A 22590-nucleotide genomic window follows, 5' to 3' on the forward strand; every position below is an offset into this window, starting at 1 on the left:
ACTTAGAGCGTAATGGGTAAGAGTGCAGACTCTGAAGCCCAGCTGCCGGGTTGAGCTCAGTTCTACCACTTTTGTACTGGGCAAGGCAATGTCACCGGCCCTAAGTATCTGCATCTGTCAGAAAAGATCATGACTGTGTATCTATGATGATGTGTGGCCTAAATGACCTAATCATGAAAAGTGCTCATGATGATCTGGTCTATAATGGGCTCTCAAAAAATGACATTTATTGTAATTACTCTTCCTAATTGGGAGCCCTCGATCATGAGATAGTAAAATAAGCACAAATATCAGTTCAAATACTGACTGAACAATTTACTAGCGGCATGACCTCTGGCATTATTTAACTTCTCTCAGAGTATTCAGCTATGAGTCAAATGGGGTTGATACTACAGACTTTATAGCACAGAACTGTTATGAAGATCAAATAGGATAAATGGAATCAAACAATAAGCACAGTGCTTAGCCCAGAGCAGGCAGATGCTTCAATGACTGTTAGCTCCCTTACTTTTTAGACCCTGTCAGGCTATGATCACTGACATAGGATTACACATCAAATTTAACATACATCTCCACAGTTTTAAAAACTGGAATTTAGTTCTAATGACATATAGCATTATGGTAACAAATGGAAGCCTTTTCACCAGCATGACAGCTACTAATCACTGCAACTAAAATTATCATACAGTGAATAAAATATACATATTTGTGCTTAGCGTGTGAAAGGTGACAGGTAAAAGCATTTGAAAAAAAATGTTAGGAGTTTTAGGAGTCTAAATTTTTTAAATTTTAGGAGTCTAGTTGACTTGTTATGAGCAGTCAGGTCAATACAATGATTCGTAGTAACAGAGGGTATGATAATTCATGCTGCTCAACACATTTCTGCCTTGACTTTTGATTGATGGCAAAAATGAAAGAGAATTTTTTTCAGAAAGAGAACAACAATACTTATGAACTCCAAGATGTCTTTGTATAAGAAAGATTATTGTAAAGGATGACGTTCATTTAAACGTAAGGTATAGGAAACAGCAACTTTTTAATGACCAGTAAAGATGCATTTACTAATGAAGCTTCTTTCTCTGATTTCTCTCAACTTCACTCACGGCAGCTGTTAGACAAGGTCTGTCGGCACAGTTTGAGGTCAGCAAACATGTATTTTACATGGCCACTCACCAATGAGACACATATCACATTTTTCTAATGCATTTTGCTTTCGTTCTGATTCCTCAAATGATGTAGCTGGCTCAAAAAGTTTGGTTTCACTATCCACAGTATGCATATCCTGTTGACAGAGGAGAATTTTTTAATTTGAAGAAGTAAAACACACCTCAATACAGCTCAAAGATTTTTCACTTTAATCTTATTAGTAACTAATAAACATTCCAAAGTTCCACCACAATTCCGTAAAGGTCAAAACTCACTTCCTTTGAAGGGAAAAACAGTGACTTCATAGAATGTTCTGGGTCTCTTTCTTCTGGTGATAACAGAGGCTTTGGAAGGCAGCCTTGATCCCCATGAGCTGCACCACCACCCGTACTGCACGTGACTACCTCTTGTGGCTGCAGGGATCCATCGAAGATCCTCTGTGAGTAAGTGATGAGGAACTCTACCAACCGCGCTTGGTTTGAGTATTCGGCAAGAGAGGAGATGGTGACAGGAGCAGTCGTGGGCCTTGGCCTAATGAGACTTGGTCCAAAGATCACCCCCAAGTTTTTGGAGTTCATTTTGTTTTCTTCTGCGTGATTTACGACTCTGTGAAGTAGAACACATAAAGCTGTATTAGATTTGCCTATTAGATTTCCTTGCTGGTAGTTTACTATGGGCCGGGAAGGGTGGAGGAAAAATGGGCTAGCAGAAGTCTAGAAAAAGGATGTATTTATTTGATTAGATACTGACCACACATTGAATTGGGTTTCACAGTATTAGGATAAAATTTAAGCAAGTAGAGGAACTACTAAAGTTTTACCGGCAGAAAAGCAAAAACAAAAACGAAGAGCCGCTCCTGTCTTAGTATATAGCGCATCCTCCCGGGTCCTTATGCCGGAAACTTAAACATCATCGTCGATTGCTTTCTCATTGCCACAGCCGGTCTTCAAGCCAAGCTGATTCTGTCTCCTAAAGAGCTTTCTGCTCGACTGCCACTCCCAATGCTCTGGCCTTATTTCAAGCTCTCCACACCTTTTATTTCTATGACTACCCAAGAAGCTCTGAATTGCAGTAAACGACCCCCGCTCTAACCCATTCTCCATACTGCTGCCAGAAAGATCTAACAAACAAATCTAAACATGCTAAATTCCTGGCTCAAAATTCTTTAGTGGGTACAGAAGGAAGGCAGTCAGCTCATCTGGCAGGTATGTATGACTTTATCAGGCCTCTGCCTAGCTCACTTCAAGCTACTGCTTGCTATGGCCCAGCCTAACCAAATTACCTACGCTTCCCCAAAGCAAAATTACCTCGTGTCCCTGTGTCTGTTACCCTCTACCTGCAATGCTCTTTTGCACATTCTTTGTCACCAAACCACCACCCGGTTCCTCAAGTCTGGCTCAGGGCTACCTTCTCTGATTCACGACCCCTGCCTGCCCTCATCATCCTCCGCACGTTGTGCCGGCTCCGTCAGAACAGGAATGGTGCCGCGCTGCACTTGCCTGCAGGTCTGCCCTCAAGCTGACCCGCACAACAGATGACAGAAGCCTTACATCTGCAGCCTTATTTCCCCCGCCAGAGCACAGCACATAGGAGGCATCGGAGCTGCAAGATGGTAAATTTATGTGTTTTACCACAATTAAAAAAAAAAAAAAAAAAAAGCAAAACAAAAAAAATGATCAATTATCCACCCACTACTGAATGCTTGCCTTATACAAAACTCTTACCGCTTAAGATGAACTATGAGGTAATGAAGACTGTTAAGATTTGACACTGGCAATTGTCTTAGAAGGTCTTTGCTTTTTATAAGAATTCTGTTTATTTCTATACATGTACTCGGCCATTTTTTGTCCTCGGGGTTATCCTTTTTTGATTCATGTTCTTCATTTACATGTTGGATCTCTTTTGCAAGGTCTATAAATTCCTTGTACAGCCGGAATAAAATGAATGGTTCTGGGAGCTAAGAAATATAAAATCACATTAGGAATATCATTCTGTCCATTTTTTCCCTGTTAATAATTTACTGAATATCTACTGATGGATTTAGCATGTCCCTTCTAAGGGACTTAAGGTTAATCCACATTTAGAAATAACACATATGTTTGTTATTGATGTTATCTATAAAGTGAGTCTGACATCATCGCCAAAAATTCTATCTATATTAAAAATGAGTTAATTGATAATCAGTAAAACTTTCTAAAACCAAAAGCTGCATGAGGGATTTTAAAACTCTGCTATATATCCTATACCAATTACATTCATGACTGCCCCAAAGTTAGCATGATCTTCAACTGTTTTATTAAAACAAGCCCAGTCACATTAATTAGAAAAAGCTTCTATTCTGAATTTTATTGGTATAGGGTAGACAGAGAACAAAATGCTATTGGTTCCTTTTGTTTTACTTTGGCCAGATTGAAGATTAGCATAAGACAATATGGCTTATAAGAAAGACTCTGTCAACATTTTATTCATCTAATTTTTAAATACAACTTGAATTGCCATAAATAGGTTAAGGAAAAAGTTCCTCTCTCAAACTATCAAGGGGCATGCCAACTTGATCTCTCTCTACTGGCATAAGTGATTTCAGTTTTTCCACTGCTCAGTGATGGAAACAGCCTATCTCTGGCTAGCTGGTGTCCTATACTATCTATGGTGAGGTAGGCACCCACTTCTTCAGTTTCCCCTGCTGGTCCCAGAGAGGGGAAGCCCTGAGATTACCTCTATTATTCTGAGATCTGAAGGAGCTCACTTAACCTCTTGAGGCTTCAGACTTCCCATATATGAGTAAAATGAAGGCTACTCTCTAATACTATAAGAACCGAGCATGGCTCCCCACAGTATTCTTGAGATGGAATAGTACTGGACCCCATTTATTTCCTCTCCCTGACTGGCTAGAAGAGACAGAATGATTCATTGTGAGATTAACAGTCATTCAGAGGTACTCCGTCTCCATTTCTCAGCTGAGAATTCTGCAAAAGGTGAAAATCCTGTAAAGAAATCAAGTTTCCTGGGCTAACACGGCAGATCCAACATCTGTACCTAGTTTCTTTCCCTCTGGCAACCCCACTGAAACACAGTTAAGCCCACAAGACTAGGAGAATAGGAAAGGAGATAAAAGCTACATTTCACCATTGAAGAGCAGATAAATAAGTAATGGCTTAGCAGTCCTGAGAAAGCTAAAATTCCAAAATGAGAACCAATGCAATTTATAAGCGACCCAGAGGCTGTCAGCACTAGGTACTCTGATCCTGGCGGAGGGTGGGCTATTTAAGAAGTATAAGATCTCCAGATCCTTGTCTCCACTCCATGCTTCTGAACAACCTCTTTCCCAGGAGTGTGGGCATTTCTTCTCTGGGCAGTATAAAAGAGAGGGCCTCTGGATGGGCAATGTCAAGCACAAGCAACAGGTGGGCAACTATCTAAAAATAGGGATTTAGTGACTGTCTGCATGCTATGGCAGAGATCCTGGAGCCTTCTTACCCAATGTGGCTCACAGAGTTCTGGCACCACACCTAGAGGCAGGGAAAGACCATTCTCTGGGGTATCAGCCAAGCCAAAGAGCAGAGACCTAGAGATACAGACAACAGGTGTTTCCCAAATAGCCCTCCTAGATCACACTAAAACTCAAAATTTTTAAAGCCTGCATGTATTCAAAAGCTTCCAAAGAGATTTCAATTCCCAATTCTTTCATTTTAAGTGATAACCATGAAAGACTGAAATAAAAATAAGCAGAAACAAAACCACTTGAAGGTCTAGAACTGTGTTGACAATTTGGTAGTCACTAGCCACATATGGCTACTGAGCACTGGAAACGTGGCTATTCCAAATTGACATATGCTCTAAATGAAAAATACACACCAGATTTCAAAGACTCAGTAACCCCTCCTTTCAAACAAAACAAAAAACAAAAATATTTCAGCAAAAATTTAAAAGTATTGATTAGATGTTCAGATGATACTTCAGTATGTTAAATACTAAAATTAACTTCACCTGTTTCTTTTTATGTGGCTCCTAGAAAATTTAATATTATATATAGGGCTCAAATTATAGTCCTATTGAAAAGCACTAGAGACTAAGCAGAGAAAAGAATCCTTTTTAGAAATAAGTTATGAATATCTCAGATACTACAATCATTAAAAAGGATGTTGTAAAAGGAACAGAGAACCAAGTTCTTAGAAATTAAAATATGATCTCAGAAATGAAATAGATTACAGTAGGTGTGGAATATAAAACTGAGGAAATCTCAGGGCACCTGGGTGGCTCAGTTGGGTAAGCATCCAACTATTGGTTTCAGCTCAGGTCTTGATCTGGGGGTTGTGGGTTTGAGCCCCACGTTGGGTCCCATGCTGGGCATGGAGCCTACTTAAAAAAACAAAACAAAACAAAACACCCGAGGAAACCTCTTATAAAGTGTTAAAACAAAAACAAAAAAAGAAATGAATAATAGAGAAAAGATGAAAGAACCAGTACAAGCTGTCCAGTATGCACATTTCCAGAAAGAAAATACAGAGAAAATAGGAGGAAATGAACAACAAAATAAAAGTCCTAAGAACAAAAGGCCAAGGAGGACAGAGTATGTGGAGTACCTGAAATGACAGATGAGAATATATCCATATCAAGGTGAAATATATCCATACACTGTGAAATTTTAAAACAATGGGGAGGAAAAAAGAAGATTCTACAAGCTTTCAGAGAGCAAACAATAGGCCTCATACAAAGAATCAGAAATGAGAAAGATTTCACACTTCAAAGAGAACAATAAAAAATGCCTTCAAAATTTGGAAGAATAATAATTTCCAGTCTAGAACACAATAACCTTCCATACTATCCATATCCACTCTTCCATCCCATTCAAGAAGGTAGAATAAAGACATTTACAAATAAATAAATTTACACTTATTCCACCCTGCTCAAGAATGGCATGACCAAAACAGGAGCATAAACCACAAACAGGAAGATGTGACACAGAAGACAGGTGATCCCTCAGAAGACAGAAAGGGGTGGAAAAGGGAGATCCTAGGATGACAGCTATTCACAATATTAAAAAGAATCCAGATGCAGAACAGAACTCCAGAGATGGACATGTAAAGAACCATCATTGCTCTGCTCTCTGTGACTGTCTCTTCATTTTTACCCAAGGACAGAACGCAGCTGGGCTTGACCCAGCTCTTTTCTGTACTTGGCTCATCGTGGCAGTGTCGTGATCGTTCCTGCAACCCCTTCAGGAGCTGCTGCCTAAAGTCACTAAGGCCAATTACTGCTTCACCCCACAGAAGTGTTCTGTTTTTGTTTTTTTCTTTTTTGGATCTACTCCTGTAAGCCCCAGATACAACTGTGAGCACAGAAACAGAAAATACAGAGCAGCCCAGCCCTGATCATATTCCTGCTGAATCCCCAGTACCCAGCTTATACAAAAGCCCTGTGTGATGCCCCAAATCTGTTGAACTGCATGTTCCCAGGATGCCTTCATGATCTTGCCCACTGACCTGGCACAATGGCTACTTGAGAATATCAATGAAGGTAAAGCTGGACCATGACTCTGACAGTGTTGAACTTACGGGATCCTTCATTAACAGTGTGAATAATACACAGCTAGATTTATGCTTTCCTCTCAGTTACCTAAAACCTAATGATACACTGTTTAGGAACATACAACAGGTATTAAAACTATTAAGAAAAGAGAAGGAGGTATTAACGTGGTTAGAATAGACCACTGGGGTGGAGTTGAGGGCTACTACTAGAGAAGGGCACATAGGAGCCTTCAATAAGCTAATGTTCTACTTCCTAAAGCTAGGTGATGGGAAATGAATGTTTTAAATATTATGGGCCTTTAAAATGTACATGTATTTTATATGCTCTTTGATCTGTAACAATAATTAGAGACACAATAATATGGTCTATGTCAATGAAAATATATGTGTAGCAAATGTCATCAGCAAAATATGAATCATATTTTTGTTCTTTTCTATTTAATGGTATGTTTTAAGGGTAAAAACTTTACCTGTCGAAGGTATAATTTCAAGACGTCACAGATGTCATGTGAACTAAATTCTGAAATGTCTACCAAGTGCATTCCGTTTTCCAAGGCTTGACACAGTTTTTCAGTTTTTATTTTGTTTCCACATACACGATAAATTCCCTTGAGAAGAAAACGGAAAAATTTGGCAAAATTCTCCTTTAGAACAAATGGCTAAATGCAGACATCTACATATATCTGATGTGTCTACTTCAATTTTTATTAATAATTTAGGAAAACCTAGGGCCAAATGAGGTAACATTTTCTAACAAAGTCTGAATAATGAATAAATTCAGTTACTTATTAAAAATTGAGAGCATTGTTTTCCTTTAAAGTCTCATCATTAGAACAAATCACACAGGCATTTATATTTTTAAACTTAATTTTAAGAGTTACAACGTACCTGTAGACACAAGGCTCTATTTTCAATCTCTGAGGCACATATCTTGAGTATAAAAGGGATGCCATCTGGTTCCTTTTTTGCAACTTGTGTGAATTCTGCTCCAAATAAGTGTATTTTCCCTGGAAGTTTCTGATGACCACAGATGATGACTAAATTTTCCAAACACTTACGGTGACAAACAAGGAGACACTACAAGAAAATGACAGTTAAAAAATGGTTCACTCACCTTAAAACTATGGACAACTGAGCAAACTATAGGTAAAGTGGTAACACAACAAAAATAATTTTAAAAGGTATTACTTGTGGTGTCTGAAATACACTTCATAGCTAAATGAAATATAAAACTACACTGTGGTTCAATTTATTAAAAAGATACTTGCAAGAGAGCCTAATCAATAAGATTAGTAAAGAGTATAAGGCAAAAAGCATGAAGGAGCTAATGTAATTCCTGAAAGATCTTACCTCTTCACATTCGACACCTTGGAATACTACAATGCCTTCACAATCCCTACATTTTGTGGGGGACCTCAATTTTCGAAACTTGTGAGTGAGAGCTGCCTTTGACATCAATGTTTTCTTAAATGTTCCAAGGGAATTGGGTCCTTGCAACGGAAATAAATTAGTGTAAGAATTGTAAGATGACAAAAATTATAACACATGATGCTAAATTTTGAAAAATCTTTAGACTTTGTAATCATTCATATGTTACATCAAGCTATTATTTTGAGTCTATAACATCAAAATAAGCATCCAATTTATAGATCTCTTACAAAGTACACATTTATCAAACATTTGAGCTCTAAGTAAAAATCACCAAAAAACCACTAAGATACTTCTAAAATAGCATGGCATAATGTTTTCAACACCAGCGAATCTACACTGTTATTAGTATACTCTTTATAGCACCTGGAAGTCGGTTAGAGGTGGCATTACAGTCTTAGAAAATGCCCCTACAAAAGCTTCAAAGGAAACTAGCTGTTTGAGACCACTACTGTCACTATTATTTGCATTAAAGATAAAGCTACTCTTATTCTGAGTTCATTATAAAATTAAAGGTAATCCTAGCTAGTTCTATATCAACATCCTACCAAAGGTCAGATGTTCCATATCATTCTAGTAAATGACGCCCAAACAGGTATAAGAAGTTCTCAAATGTACAAAACTAATTTATATGAGTCTAATTCAAGTCCTTAAGGTAACTGATTTCTCTTTTGTATCTGTCAACATTCGTAACTTTCCTTGTCCTCAAGAACAAATTTATTTACTTTTCCTGCCTAACTTCTTGCACTATTTCTTTTAAAGAGACTCTCTCAGTTTCTCATGCATTGCAACCCTTTTAACAGTTAAGTCACTGTATTAGGTCTATAAAAGATTAAAATAACTAGCCTATTTTTGCACCATGCTAATACACTTTAGATCTAGTAGTTCTGCTTATAACATTTCACTAGTGCATTATCAACCCCTACTTGTACATAACTTTTTGGGATATATTTAAGTCAATATAATGTCTTTCGTTTAATACACAGCAAAGTAATTCCTTAAATTATACTATTTTCCTAATATCATGCAATGTTGCTGACTCAAAGGGTTTAGTGGGAACTTGATTCAGGTGAAGGCAATACCAGCTTCTGAAGGGGAAGGTGGTTCTCTTTCATCTAGATCATCTGCCGAAGACATGGTTCCACTGGATGGAGTTCGTGGAAGTTTTCGATGAAAGTCTCCTAAAAGAAAATTGTGAATACAATCACCTGACCATTCACTCTAGAATTTAAGAAATGGGTAATGACATTATTTTTTGAATAGCACAAGTCATACTATTTTGTGGGCTACAATACAAAAAGCTGCTTCCATTCTCAGACTTTACATATAGGGAATTCTGCTATTTATTACTAGGAACAAAAGAGAATTCAACCAAACCTGACTTTTCCAAATAAATTTAAAATTGAGGAATCATACATTCCAATGAGACCTTTCTGCCAACTTCTGATAGTTAGAGATTATACACTCTACAAGGACAGGGAGTATTTTCTATTCGTGTCTTACATCTACTATCTAACAAAGTGACTGGCACAATGGTAAACTGTCATTAAATGCTTGTTGAATTACAAAGAAATGTATACAAAAATAGTACACAAAAATCTAATGAATACAGCCACAGTACAGTAACATCCCATTCAGGTTACAAGGAGGATGAGAGAGCAGGAAGCAGGAATAAAGACCCCGGGCAGGGCGCTGAGAGCACAGGACACGAGCTATGTCAGCTAAGGACACTGCATGGGTCTCAAGAGCGGCCGGACTAGGGCACGAGCTTTCTTTGCTCTCTGCAGATCGTACAAACAGGGCTCTATCTATCCAAGTGGAAGATCTCACTTACCTCAAGGCCCTCATGAGTTTAAGGCTGAGAGTTAGAAAAGGTTTTACAGATGATTTCAACCAACATCTTTCCCCAAAAAAGATTCCTCTTCAAAATATGCCGAAGAGGCAGGCAGCCATCTAGTTTTTGCTTTGAATGTGCTCTCAGTGACTGAGAAATCATGGGGTCCCACGTTCCATTTTGAACTATTTTAACTGTAAAATGGCTTCCTTATATTTTTTGAGCAGCAACCTGCCTGCCTATGAATCCCAGCCTTTGGTCCCCGCTCTCCCTAAAGGAGCAGATGAGCACTGTCACTTTAATCCCTTCCCACTCCAGGATGTGAGGACGGCTGTCATGTCCCCCAGTTCCTTCGTTCCCAGGCCAGGCCTCCCCAGGTCTTCACCATTTATCATGTTAACTAGTTTTCAAATTTTTGTTTTTATCACATGAAGTCTTATGAGATTCCAAATAATTGAGGGCTTGCTCTAGAATGGGTCTTAATTTGTGGGGAGAGCTACAACCATCTTGTTTTTACAAAGTTACTTACAAATACTCAGTTAAGTATTTAGGCTCACATCTTCAGGGTGTCACTTGCACAGAGCTAGTTTTAAAGGAAGACACAAAGTAAGCTACAAACCCCAATGCTGCATGGAAGTTATTTCTAACTTTAAATTTCAAGAGACTTATTTACATGAATAAATAAATAGAACACTATTAAAAAAATGCCTTGGACTTTTGAGGTAGGTTAAATCTTATAACATATATCCCACCACGCCAAGGATCCTAGGAGGAGGGCCGGAAGAACAGGACTGGAGCAGTCTTTGGTAGGAGAGTGGAGGAGAAAGAATGTCTAAGTAAGAATCTCATGGGTTCAAATGCTACCTTCTTTTCCTGCTAGCTGTATTACCTATGGCAAGTTAGCCTCTTTGAAACCACTAAGGGAGAATTCAACACATCTATCCTGCCTCTCTAAGGAGCATGGGACTCTCTTTACCAAAGTACCTTTTAAGGTACATTTATAAAAACTGAATAATCACAGGCACAAAACTGGTGTTAACTGTACTGTTCATCACAGCAATTAACTACAAAACAATCTAAAAGGTACAGTTATGTTCACAGAATAGAATACTATATATAGCATAAAATAAAGATATATAAAGAGAGCTATTCACATCGATATGGATCTAAAAAAAAAAGATGAAAGAAGTCACACAAAAAATGGTATAATTCCATCTGTGTAACATTCCGAAGAGGGCATAGCTCAAGTAGATACAGGCAGTAAAACACTGAAAACAGCTAGAGAATGACTGACAAAATCCAGGATGATGGTCTGTTCTGGTGGGCAGCAGGGCAAGGTTTTCAAGGAGGTGTCCAGAGGGCCCTTCTCATATACTGATAAAGTTTTATTTCTTATAGGCTGGGTGGGAAATATATGTGGGTTTGCCTTTGTATTTTTTTTTTAAGCTGCACGTGTATACGTACATACTCCTCTCTAGGAGACAGTCCATTAAAAAAATAAGGTAGCTAAAATATATCCCCCAAAAGGACTATTTCATTGAATTCTCTCTGCTAGACTTAAATGCTTATGTACCTGGACTTATCGATTCAGAATCCAGAGATCTAGATTCACTGCTTCCTCCAGTGCTCTCAGAGTCACTAAACATCCCAAATGTCCATGACCTTATAAAAGAAGGACCTTTAAGAAAAGAATATTTAAAGTCAAACGTGGCTACAGACGGATTTCATGAGGCGAAATACGGATATTACATAAAATGAGACAAGTCAAATTTAACAGTGATCGACAGTCGACTTTAAGACACAGGCACAGTGCTTACAACTGTGAAGAAGGCCTCATGAAGTTTTCATTCAAGGCCTGATGTTTAGATTCCAGAGTTGCAATCATTGAGTAATCACATTTAAACAACCTGCTCTTCCACAAACCAGCGCTCTCTTGAGTGTGAAGTTTACCTGTGACGTCAGCACTCCCGGAGCATCTGTCCTCTTCAGTCTTACTGGCGCTGTCCGGAAGGCGCACCACGTCCTCTAACGAGTCGCTAGGTCTGTACCCAGAAGTGTGGGGGCTACTTGTTAATGCTTTATTTACATTCCTGAGAAAAACCCAAATAAAACTCATCATTTGAAGAATGACTAACACCCAGCCTATTTTATTCTATTTTTGGAAAAATCTGTTACTTTAATGAACAGAGGAATTAAATAGTAAGAAAAAACCTTATTATATGGTTCAACTTCTTAGAGGAAATGTGAACAAAATTTATTCATCATTTGAACTTATTACAGCTGAAACAAGGAAAAGAGTAGCAAAAGTATGTCAATGATTCATGTCATGGTTAAGCTTTTCTAGTATCACCTCTATGGAAAATATAGGCTGTTAAATCTGTGGACATTCAAAATAGATATGACCATGATTTGCCATTCTCAAAGGATTTCTAAATCTCAAAGGACTTAGCTCTGTGTCAAAACAAAAAGCTTTACTCTTAAGTGAGTTACATCGGAATATAAAAAAAAGTTCAGAAAGTTTTAAAGTCAATTCTGCCAATGTTAGAAAAGAGGCCACCTACTACCAGATAGGAACTTAGCAATAAAGGTTTTATCTTTTGAAATCATTTCATCTACACATTCTTACCCATCAACTTTTTCTTCTTCCGTTGCATTTGTGGCCTTGACAAAGTCACTGTACTCTTGGCCTGGGTCATAGAGTTTGGCACTATCACAGAGAGACTGTAAATTGTTTGCAAGGGAGGCTGCCTGTAGGTGTTGCATCTGGAAGAGGTTAACTGTCACCTGTGGTCACAGACAGAGACAAAAGGCAAAATAACTTCTGCTATACAGAATGCTGTATAAATATACATTGATTTCCAAAGAAAAAAAGATCATACATTGAAGCATAGAACACTGAATATAATTGTGAGCATACGACGTTGTCTGACCTTGTGCGAAGTCCAGATCAGGAAGAAAAAAAAAAACAAAACAGTTGTAATCCAATATCTAGGAGTAATCGTTGCCAGCAAAACTAGCTTTAAACTGCAAAGTTCAAAAATACATCCCCATGTCCCTACTGGCTCATAATTTTAGCAGACAGATGTGTTTCTGAGGATCCCCAGCTCCGTACTCTGAGGGTCTGACCATAATGCTCTAAACTCTTAAGGGAAAACATTTCAATCAGAGCACAATTATTTTGACTTTTACTTTTTCAATCCTATAAAAATAAAAATGTTTTATAATTATAATGTATCCTATAGTACTCAGCTTTAATAATTAGCCATTATCTTGAATCTATCCAAAATATATTATCCCACTGAGTTTCTACAAATGCCTACATATACTATTACTCCTACTACTTGTAGTAACAGTAACAATAGCAGCTAACAAGTGCCTGCAGACATGCCAAATCCATTCTGAGAGCTGCACAAGAATGAACTAATTTAGTGTTCCCAAAAACCTAGGCTTTGAGTATACTATGGCAAATAAACAGATGAGATCCCAGTCCTCAGAGAGTTTATGTTCTCCTGAAGGTGGTGTGAGAGAGAGGGAGAATAAATTTTGTAGATAAGATAATTTCTGGTATTGAAAACTTCTACAAATACTATATAAAATTGTCAAGGTACAGAATATAACCCGGTATGCATTTGTAGAAGGGCACTTTTGATACGGTAGGTTAATGAGCCTCTCTGAGGAGGTCACATCTGAACTGAGACCTGAGGTAAGAAAAAGCCAATGCAAAGTTTCAGGGAGAAGTCCAATCCAGACAAAAGGAAGAGGTAGCACAGAGACCCTAGAGCAAAAGTGAGTGAGAAAGAGCTTGCCATGCTCAAGAAACACTTGAAAGGTCAATATGGCTGAAGCACATCCAAAGAGGTGAAGCTTCGGTTTGAGATGATGCCAGAAAGAGAAACAGTCCTCTAAACTGCAGTAAGGAGTCTGAATTTAAGTACAATGGGAAGCCAGTGGAGGGTTTTAAAGGGTGTTAAGAGCTATCACATAATCTGATTTATTTTATAAAATGCCACTCTGGCTTTCAGGTGAGCAATGTGAATAAATGCCAAATTTCAATTGGCTTAATATTATTTGAAAGACTGCCATGTATCCTCTTCATCTCTCTTGATACACCGGATGATCCACTGAACTTCTGATTAGCCTCTAAGTCCTTTCCAAGGTAGACAGGCATTCCTGAAGGATAACTATAAGACTCAGCATAAATAGTATTTGAAAAGTGCACATAAAAGAATAGCTTATTTGTGTTCTAATTCTCTCAAGGAACAAAGGAAATTCAAACCGTGGATGGTAAAGTTTAAGTCCTGCAACTGGCTCTGATGAAAAAATTCACCAGTTAATGGTAAACTGAACTTACTCTCTTGATCCTAAAGGTAACTGTCCATTTTTTATAATTTTTAATAAGCTTTATGAGTCTAGTTAAAAACACCAATAATTTAAAAAGCCAAATGAATATACTGGCATAATCAATTCATCTGCTGAATATTTGTTTCTGGGTATTTATTAATAATAAAGACTTAAGCAGTAATATATATGGGTAGCCCAATCTTAAAATCTGTTTTCCCCAAATTATTCAGCCTTCTCACTTACCTAATAGAAACACTAAAGAGTGAACCCCCATGGGGCAGATGCTGCAGGACTTGCTGGGCATCTTAACTGAGGTGGCTCACAGGTACCTCAAAAATCATCCTGCCTCTAGATTTTTTTGTGCCTCAATCTGCTCCCTGAGTCAGGAACTTAGACTTTTCTTCTAGGTCTCTATCTGAGAGCACAGTGACTGAAGTGCCTCACAAAGGGGAAATGACCAAATGTATAGTAATAAAAAGTGTTATTAGCCAAGATCATACTATAATTCTGTTCATTTTCTGGGACTGCTCACTCGAGCACACAGGACTTCCAACTCTATGCCCAAGCTTTCATCACCTACAGCAAATTTTTAGTTCCTCCACCGGCACATGGATTCGTGCAAATATTTATCTCTTTTTTTTTTTTTAAATTTTATTTATTTATTTGAGAGAGCGAGAATGAGAGAGAGTACATGAGAGGGGGGAGGGTCAGAGGGAGAAGCAGGCTCCTAGCTGAGCAGGGAGCCCGAGGCGGGACTCGATCCCGGGACTCCAGGATCATGACCTGAGCCGAAGGCAGTTGCCTAACCAACTGAGCCACCCAGGCGCCCTATGCAAATATTTATGATAGCTGTTCAAATGGAATTTTAATTTCAAATAATGGGGAAAGTTTCTTTCATATAAATCAGCAATAATCTAAAATAAATTTGGTTCAGTATAATTCTCTATCCTGTATTACTTTAAAGATAAATTTTCCTTGAATGTACTTTAAAATAAAACAAAAAACTCTTCTTCTAATTCTTTCCATTCTTCAAAGCCCATTGATTTGGTTAGGTCTTTAGTGACTGGCCTGGTCATTTCTTCTTCCACTCAGTAATGTAATTATGATCTTTATCCCCTACCCTCCAATACTTCATAATTCAAGACAATTTTAGATATTCAGAAGTGATCCTTGATGTCCATGATATAACTTAAAATTTTGCTAGGATATAAATGTGATTTGTTTATCTTCCCTAAGATAGTGAGAGAACCTGAGTGTCTAGAATCTTTGTATCTCAAATAATTTTGTTTTCTCTGCAATCACGTATGTGATATGTCCTAGAGTGAAAATAAAAAAAAATCAGATTTGGGGGTGTGTAGTCTGGAAAAAGCATTCAAGAAAGGAAGATAACAATTACCTTTAAATATTTAAAGTGCTATTTTGTAGAAGAGGGATTATAGCAGTATGGTATAACTTGAAAGGTCCACAAGAAAACGGATTTTCTTTTTTTTTTTTTTTTTAAAGATTTTATTTATTTATTTGACAGAGAGAGACACAGTGAGAGAGGGAACACAAGCAGGGGGAGTGGGGGAGGGAGAAGCAGGCTTCCCACTGAGCAGGAAGCCAGGTGCTGGGCTCGATCCCAGGACCCTGGGATCATGACCTGAGCGGAAGGCAGACGCTTAACGACTGAGCCACCCAGGCGTCCCGAAAACGGATTTTCTTTTAGCTCAATATAAAAATTACATTAATTTTGGAGTTGTCACACCCAGGCTAAATAATCATTCAGCAAGACAGCATAGTATTTAAGTGCACAGGTTCTGAAGTCATTCAACCAAGTTCTAACCTAGCTTTACAATTTACATGCTAGGTGACCTTGATCAAGTTATTTGTAACTTCTCTAAGCAAATGCTTCATAAAAAGTTAATGTGCAAATGAATCATGTGTGGGATTCTTGTTCGAAATGCAGATTCTGATTCCAAAAGTCTGAGTTGAAACCCAAGATTCTGCATTCCTCATAGGCTCCCAATGTAATGAGAATGTGACGGGCCCAAGAACCACATTTTGAGAAGAAAGGTTCTCTAAACTTTAGTTTCTTTACCAGTAAGATGGAGCTAAAAACAGTTATATTTACCTAATGGGATTGTGTGAGATTTACATGAGTTAATGTAGGCAAAGAACTTTATACACTGGCAGGTACATACTCAATCTTAGTTATCATGAGCTACTGTCTGAGGTGAAAAGGATTTGTCGAGTGTAAAGGTTGGCTTACGTAACTCATAATGTAATTTCGAATCCTGGGATTTTTATAATTCTTTTAAATCACTTTGCTAAAATTGGCTCTCTAAATTAATCACACATTAATTGGAATTTGGTAAACGAATGAGATACAATTTTAAATACTCAGGAACATTGTATGGAGAGTTTCTGATTCAAATGGAAATAGTTTCAGTTTCCCACTGAATTCTTAACTTTCTGAGAATTCTGAAAAGTAAATGGTAGCAGGCAGATTGTGGAAAGAAACAACAAATCAAGGTATGAGCAATCTAGAGGTATGCTTCCTGTTATTTCTTTTGCTACTGTTTCCCAGCCAATACTGAACTCCTGTTCAAAGACATGTGATTGAAAGAGTGCAGGAAAACCCACGGGTTTCTTTTGTCTGTCTGTTTTCTCTTGTCCCCCCCAGCCCCCAAGCAAGTCCCAAGCGCTGAGATGTGGTGCTCTGGCACCAACAGCAGTAGCCACTGAACAGACATCTACAACTTTGAGGGGAATTCTTCTCTAGAAGCAGATAAACTGGATCTGAAGAGTGAGGGGTCTGAACTCCCTACTTGGTTTTTGTCTTTATCCTTTCCCTACTTGGCCCTCAATAGCAGCAGAGTAGGTTGACTAAGTTTCACAACTAGAAGACTTGGAAGGGATTCCTTAGGAGCTGTAGAGTGAACCTAACTAGATCAAATGTCTGCCCAAAATTTAAAAAATCAACATTCAATATAGGTTAGAAAGATGACCATGAGTCACATAAAGTAATACTGAGAAGTCCAGAATATCATCCAAAATACTTGTTACATGAAGGACCAGGAAATCTCATCAACACGCAAGAGAAAAGACAATAAACACACTAACCCTGAGATGACCCACCTATTTGGATTATCAGATATAGACTTTAAAGCAGCTATTATGACGGTTTATTTATTTATTTATTTAAAAGATTTTATTTATTTATTTGAGACAGAGAGTGAAAGAGAGAGTGAGCACGAGAGGGGGGAGCGGGAGAGGGAGAAGCAGACTCCCCGCTGAGCAGGAAGCCCGATGCGGGACTCGATCCCGGGACTCCAGGATCATGATCTGAGCTGAAGGCAGTCGCCCAACCAACTGAGCCACCCAGGCGCCCTATTATGACGGTTTAAATACATAAGGGCAAATAATCTTAAAACATGGTAAGACTGAAGTCACAGCACAGAAATGGAAGATATAAAAAAGAAACTGGAAAATAAAATATCCCAAACAAAAAAATTTACTGTTTTGACTGTATAGGAAAATAGAGATAACAAAGGAAAGAGTCAGTGAACCTGAAGATAGATCAGCAGAACAACCACCAAGAGAAAAGATTAGGGAGAGAAAAAAAAAACACCCCCCTCAAACCCATAGAATAAAAACAAAGGTCTAAAATTTGAGTCACTGGAGTCTTAGAGGAAGAGGACAGAGTGCTACAAAAAAAATTTTGAAGAAACAATAGCTGAAAACTTCTCAAATATAATAAAAGTCAAACCTGCAGATTTAAGAAGCTCAGGGAACCCCAAACAGAATAAATTCAAGAAAATTCACACCCAAATAAACGGTAATCAAAATGTTGAAAACCAAAGACAAAGAAAAAAAATCTTGCAAGCAAAAAACAAAAAAAAAACCTCCAACACATTCCACACTGAGAAAGCAGTAATTCAAATGACTATGGATTTCTCATTAGAAACACAGAGGCCAGAAGGCAGTGGAAGGACATTTTTAAAGTGTTGAAAGGAAAGAACTAAACTCTTTATCAAATGAAAATGTCCTTCAGGAATAAAGATGAAATAAAAACATTCTCAGATGAAATACAGAATTCACCACCAGAAGACCTGCTACAACAGAAATGCTAAAGGAAGTTCTTCAGAAAAGAGAGAAATGATATCAAAGGGAAAGAACCCTAGAAATGGAAGAGTAGAAACAAATGGTAAATATCTAGGTAATTAAAAAAGATGACTTCTCTTCTCTAAAATATGTGACTTCTGAAAGCAAAAATTGTAAGATTGTCTGGTGAGGTTTTCAAAGTATATAGATGTAACATACACATATCAATTACAACCCAAAACAAGTAAAAGGGACTTATATGGTGGGACTATGTGGTTTCTACATTCCACTTGAAGGGGTAAAATGTTAGTTTTAAATAGGCCAGTAAAAAGTTTTTAATAATACAGCCCTAGTGCAACCATTAAAAAGAAAAAAAAAAAAACTGTAAAAAGAGATATAGTCAAAAGCTCAGTAAATTAAAATGTAGATAATAAAATGCAAATAAGCATTTTAGATAAATTAAAATATAACTCTAATACGTAAATAAAATAGATTAAATTAAATCTGTAATATAAATTATATGTAATTCTAAAAAATTATCAATTTATCCAATATAAGGCAGCAAAAGGGAAACAAATGAAGAAAACATAAGGTACAAACAGGAAAAGAGAAAAGTAGGCCTAAATCTGAACATACATTTGCATTAAATATAAACTGTCCAAATATTTCACTTAAAAGATAGATTATCAAAACAGTTTTTTTTTTTTTTTTTTAGAGTGAGAGAGAGCATGAGAGGGGAGAGGGTCAGAGGGAGAAACAGACTCCCCGCTGAGCCAGGAGCCCAACGTGGGACTCAATCCCAGGACTCCAGGATCATGACCTGAGCTGAAGGCAGTTGCCCAACCAACTGAGCCACCCAGGTGCCCCCAAAACCGATTTTTTTAAAAAATCAAGACTGAACTATATGCTATGTAAGTAATTCACTTTTTTTCTCTTTTTTAAATTATGTTATGTTAATCACCATACATTACATAAGTTTTTGATGTAGTGATCCATGATTCATTGTTTGCGTATAACACCCAGCGTTCCATGCAGTACGTGCCCTCTTTAATACCCATCACCAGGCTAACCCATCCCCCCAGCCTCCTCCCCTCTAGAACCCTCAGTTTGTTTCTCAGAGTCCATAGTCTCTCATGGTTCGTCTCCCCCTCCGATTTCACTTTAAATATAATGATAAAACTCAAAGTAGAAGAATGGAAAAAGATATACCATACCATGATAAAAATAATTGAAAGAAAACTGAAACAGCTACATCAGTATTAAATGAAGACTAAAAGCAATAAAAATTACCAGGATAAAAAGAGACATTTCATAAAAATAAAAGGATTAATTCACCAAGAATATGTAACAATTACTAATGCACAAGCAACTGAGTTTCAAAATTCATAAAGCAAAAACTGATAGAACTAAAAATATACAGTATATTGAAGACTTCAAAACTCCTTTCTCTGAATAAACTGGTTACCAGAGGGGAAGTGGGTAGGGGGTGGGTTAAATAGGTGAGTGGGATTAAGGAGCGTGCTTGTTGTGATGAGCACTGGGTGTTGTATGAAAGTGTTGAATCACTATATTGTACACCTGAAACTGATATTACACTGTATGCTGATTAACTGGAATTTAAATAAAAACTTAAAAAAAAAACAACCCTCATTTCTCTGTAACTGATAGAAGTAAAAAGTAAGTCAAGGATATAGAAGAAATAAATAGCACCATAAACCAACAATAACCAATTGACATTTACATTTACCAAATACCCCAGCCAACAAGAGCAGAACACACATTTTGAAAAGTATATGCATGGAACATTCACCATGACAGACCATATGCTGAATCATAAAACAAACCATAACAAATCTAAGAAAATTGAAATTAGATAAAACATTTCTCTCATCATAACAGAATTAAACTAGAAATCAGTATCAGGAATTTATCCAGAAAATTCTCAAATACTTGGAAATTAAACAATCAGCTTCTATACTATCCATAAGTCAAAGATGAAGTCTCAAGGGAAATTAGGAAATATTTTATATTGAACAAGAATAGAAATACAAAATTCAAAATTTGTGGGATTTAGATAAGCAGTGCTTAGAGAGAAATCTAAAAGATTAAATATTTATATTACAAAAGCAGGGAGGTCTCAATGAACAATCTAAGCTTCCACCATCAAGAAACTAAAAAGAAAAGCAAAATAAACCCAAAGCAAGCAGAAATTAAATTTTAAAAATAACAATAGAGAAACCAATGAAAATTAAAAGCTTTTCTTTGAAAAGGTCAGTAAAATTGATAAACCTCTATCTAGCCAGACTAACCAGAGAGAGAAAGAGAGAAGGTACAAATTACCAACATCAGGAATGAAAGAGAGGATATTATTACAGCCTACTGAGTCACTGAAGCGGTAAAGAAAAACCATAAACAACTCTGTGCACATAAATTAGACAACTGGGACAAAAGGGACTGATTCCATGAAAGCCACAAACTACCAAAATTCACCCAAAAAGAAATAATTAACTGGAATAGGTTTATTCTCAAAAGAAACTGAATACATAGTGAAAAATCTTCCAAAAATGAAAACCCCAAGCCCAGATACTTTCACCAGGGAACGCCATCAAACAACTGAAGAAATAACATCAGTTCTACACAATCTCTTCCAGAATACTGACAGGAAGGAACACCCCCCTACTCATTTTATAAGGCCAGAATAACCCTGATACTAAACTAGATAAAGACAGTATAAGGAAAAAAAAACAAAAAACCAATAACAACATACCAATGTCTTTTATTAACAGAGAAGAAAAAGAAAAAAATACTCAACAAAATATTAGCAAATTGAATCCAGCAATATATAAAAGTAACAATGCATCACAACCAAAAGCAGCTTATCCAGGAATGCAAGACTAGGTCAGCACTCAAACATCAATGTAATCCATCATATTAATAGACTACAAAAGAAAAACTGTATTATCACATTAATCAAATGATGTGGAAAAAATCATTTGATAAAATCTAACATCTTTTTTTAAAAAAAGCAAAGACACAATTACAAACGTTTATAATAATTTAATTAGCAAAAATTGCATCTTAAGTCCCATTAACTGTACTTATATATTATTTGTTCAAAGATGTTCCTCTATCATATTTAGGTACACATGATATGGTATATAGTATGTAAAGGTACATATAAAGGAATAAAGAATATATGTACATATATATTCAATATAAGCAGACAGTTTTGCTAGCTCATGCTGCAATAACAAACAACCCCAAAATTCTCAGCAGTGGAAAAAAAAATTCAACATCTTCATCATAAAACTGTCAGCAAACTAGAAAAAGGGGAAATTCCTTACCTGATAAAGGGCATCATCAAAAAACCTATAGTTATCATCATATGTAATAGTGAAAGACTAAGTGCTTTGCCCTTAAATAGTCCAGAATAGGACGAGGATATCTTCTCTCACCCAATCCTATTCAATAATGAACTGGAAGCTCTAGCCAGTGCAGAAAGAAAAAGAAATAAGAGGAATACAGATTGGAAAGGAAGAAATAAAACTGTCCCTATTTGTAGATAACATAATTTTCTATGTAGAAAACCCCAATGATTCTACAAAAAAAGTTCCAGAACTATTTAGTTTTAGCAAGTTTGCAAGATACAAGATCAACATACAAAAATCACTTGTGTTTCTAAATACTAACAATGAACAACTGAAATGTGAAATTAAAGAAATGTGTGTGCATAGATACATACACATAAATTATATGCGGTATATATTTATCTATTGATTTATTTGTATGTCACATTCACAATAGCTGCCCAAATACATACATACATACAGAGGTTTAAATCTAACAAAACACGTGAAAGACTTCTATGTTGAAAACTACAAAATGCTGATTAAAAAAATATCATGTATTTAAATAAATGGAGAGACATACTGTCTTCATGGATTGAACAACTCTCTCTATATAGTTAAGATGCTACATATTATAGTCAATTCTTCCCATCTGATCTAAGATTTAACACAATCCAATTAGAATGTTAGCAGGATTTGTTTGTAGATACTGCAAGCTGATTCCAATGTTTTTATGGGCAAAGGATCTTAAATACTCAAAACAATTCTGAAAAAAAAAATAAAGTTGAAGATTCACACTACCTGATTTTATTTTTTTTAAAGAATTTATTTACTTATTTGACAGAGAGAGACACAGCAAGAGCGGGAACACAAGCAGGGG

General features: G+C 36.8%; 1 protein-coding gene across 5 annotated transcripts in view; it reads right to left on the bottom strand.

Moving 5' to 3' along the window:
- Window positions 1-534: 534 nt before the first annotated feature.
- The window catches only part of ARHGAP29 (Rho GTPase activating protein 29), a 59967-nt gene continuing 37911 nt past the window's right edge, over window positions 535-22590 (bottom strand). For 4 of the 5 annotated variants that reach the window (XM_006738589.3, XM_081818828.1, XM_031033804.2 and 1 more), the window contains 10 exons: window positions 12563-12720; window positions 11887-12026; window positions 11510-11614; window positions 9185-9283; window positions 8025-8164; window positions 7563-7751; window positions 7145-7282; window positions 2871-3103; window positions 1422-1752; window positions 535-1282 (listed from right to left, as the gene is read on the bottom strand). In XM_006738589.3, the coding sequence (XP_006738652.2) occupies window positions 1142-1282; window positions 1422-1752; window positions 2871-3103; window positions 7145-7282; window positions 7563-7751; window positions 8025-8164; window positions 9185-9283; window positions 11510-11614; window positions 11887-12026; window positions 12563-12720 (1674 nt within the window). In that variant the 3' untranslated portion in view covers window positions 535-1141. The remainder of the gene's footprint in view (window positions 1283-1421; window positions 1753-2870; window positions 3104-7144; window positions 7283-7562; window positions 7752-8024; window positions 8165-9184; window positions 9284-11509; window positions 11615-11886; window positions 12027-12562; window positions 12721-22590) is intronic. The other variant, XM_081818827.1, reaches the window with a different exon arrangement.

This window comes from Leptonychotes weddellii, chromosome 4 (genome assembly GCF_054177405.1).
Source record: "Leptonychotes weddellii isolate Sample4059 chromosome 4, ASM5417740v2, whole genome shotgun sequence".
In the NCBI taxonomy this organism is placed as follows: Eukaryota; Metazoa; Chordata; class Mammalia; order Carnivora; family Phocidae; genus Leptonychotes; species Leptonychotes weddellii.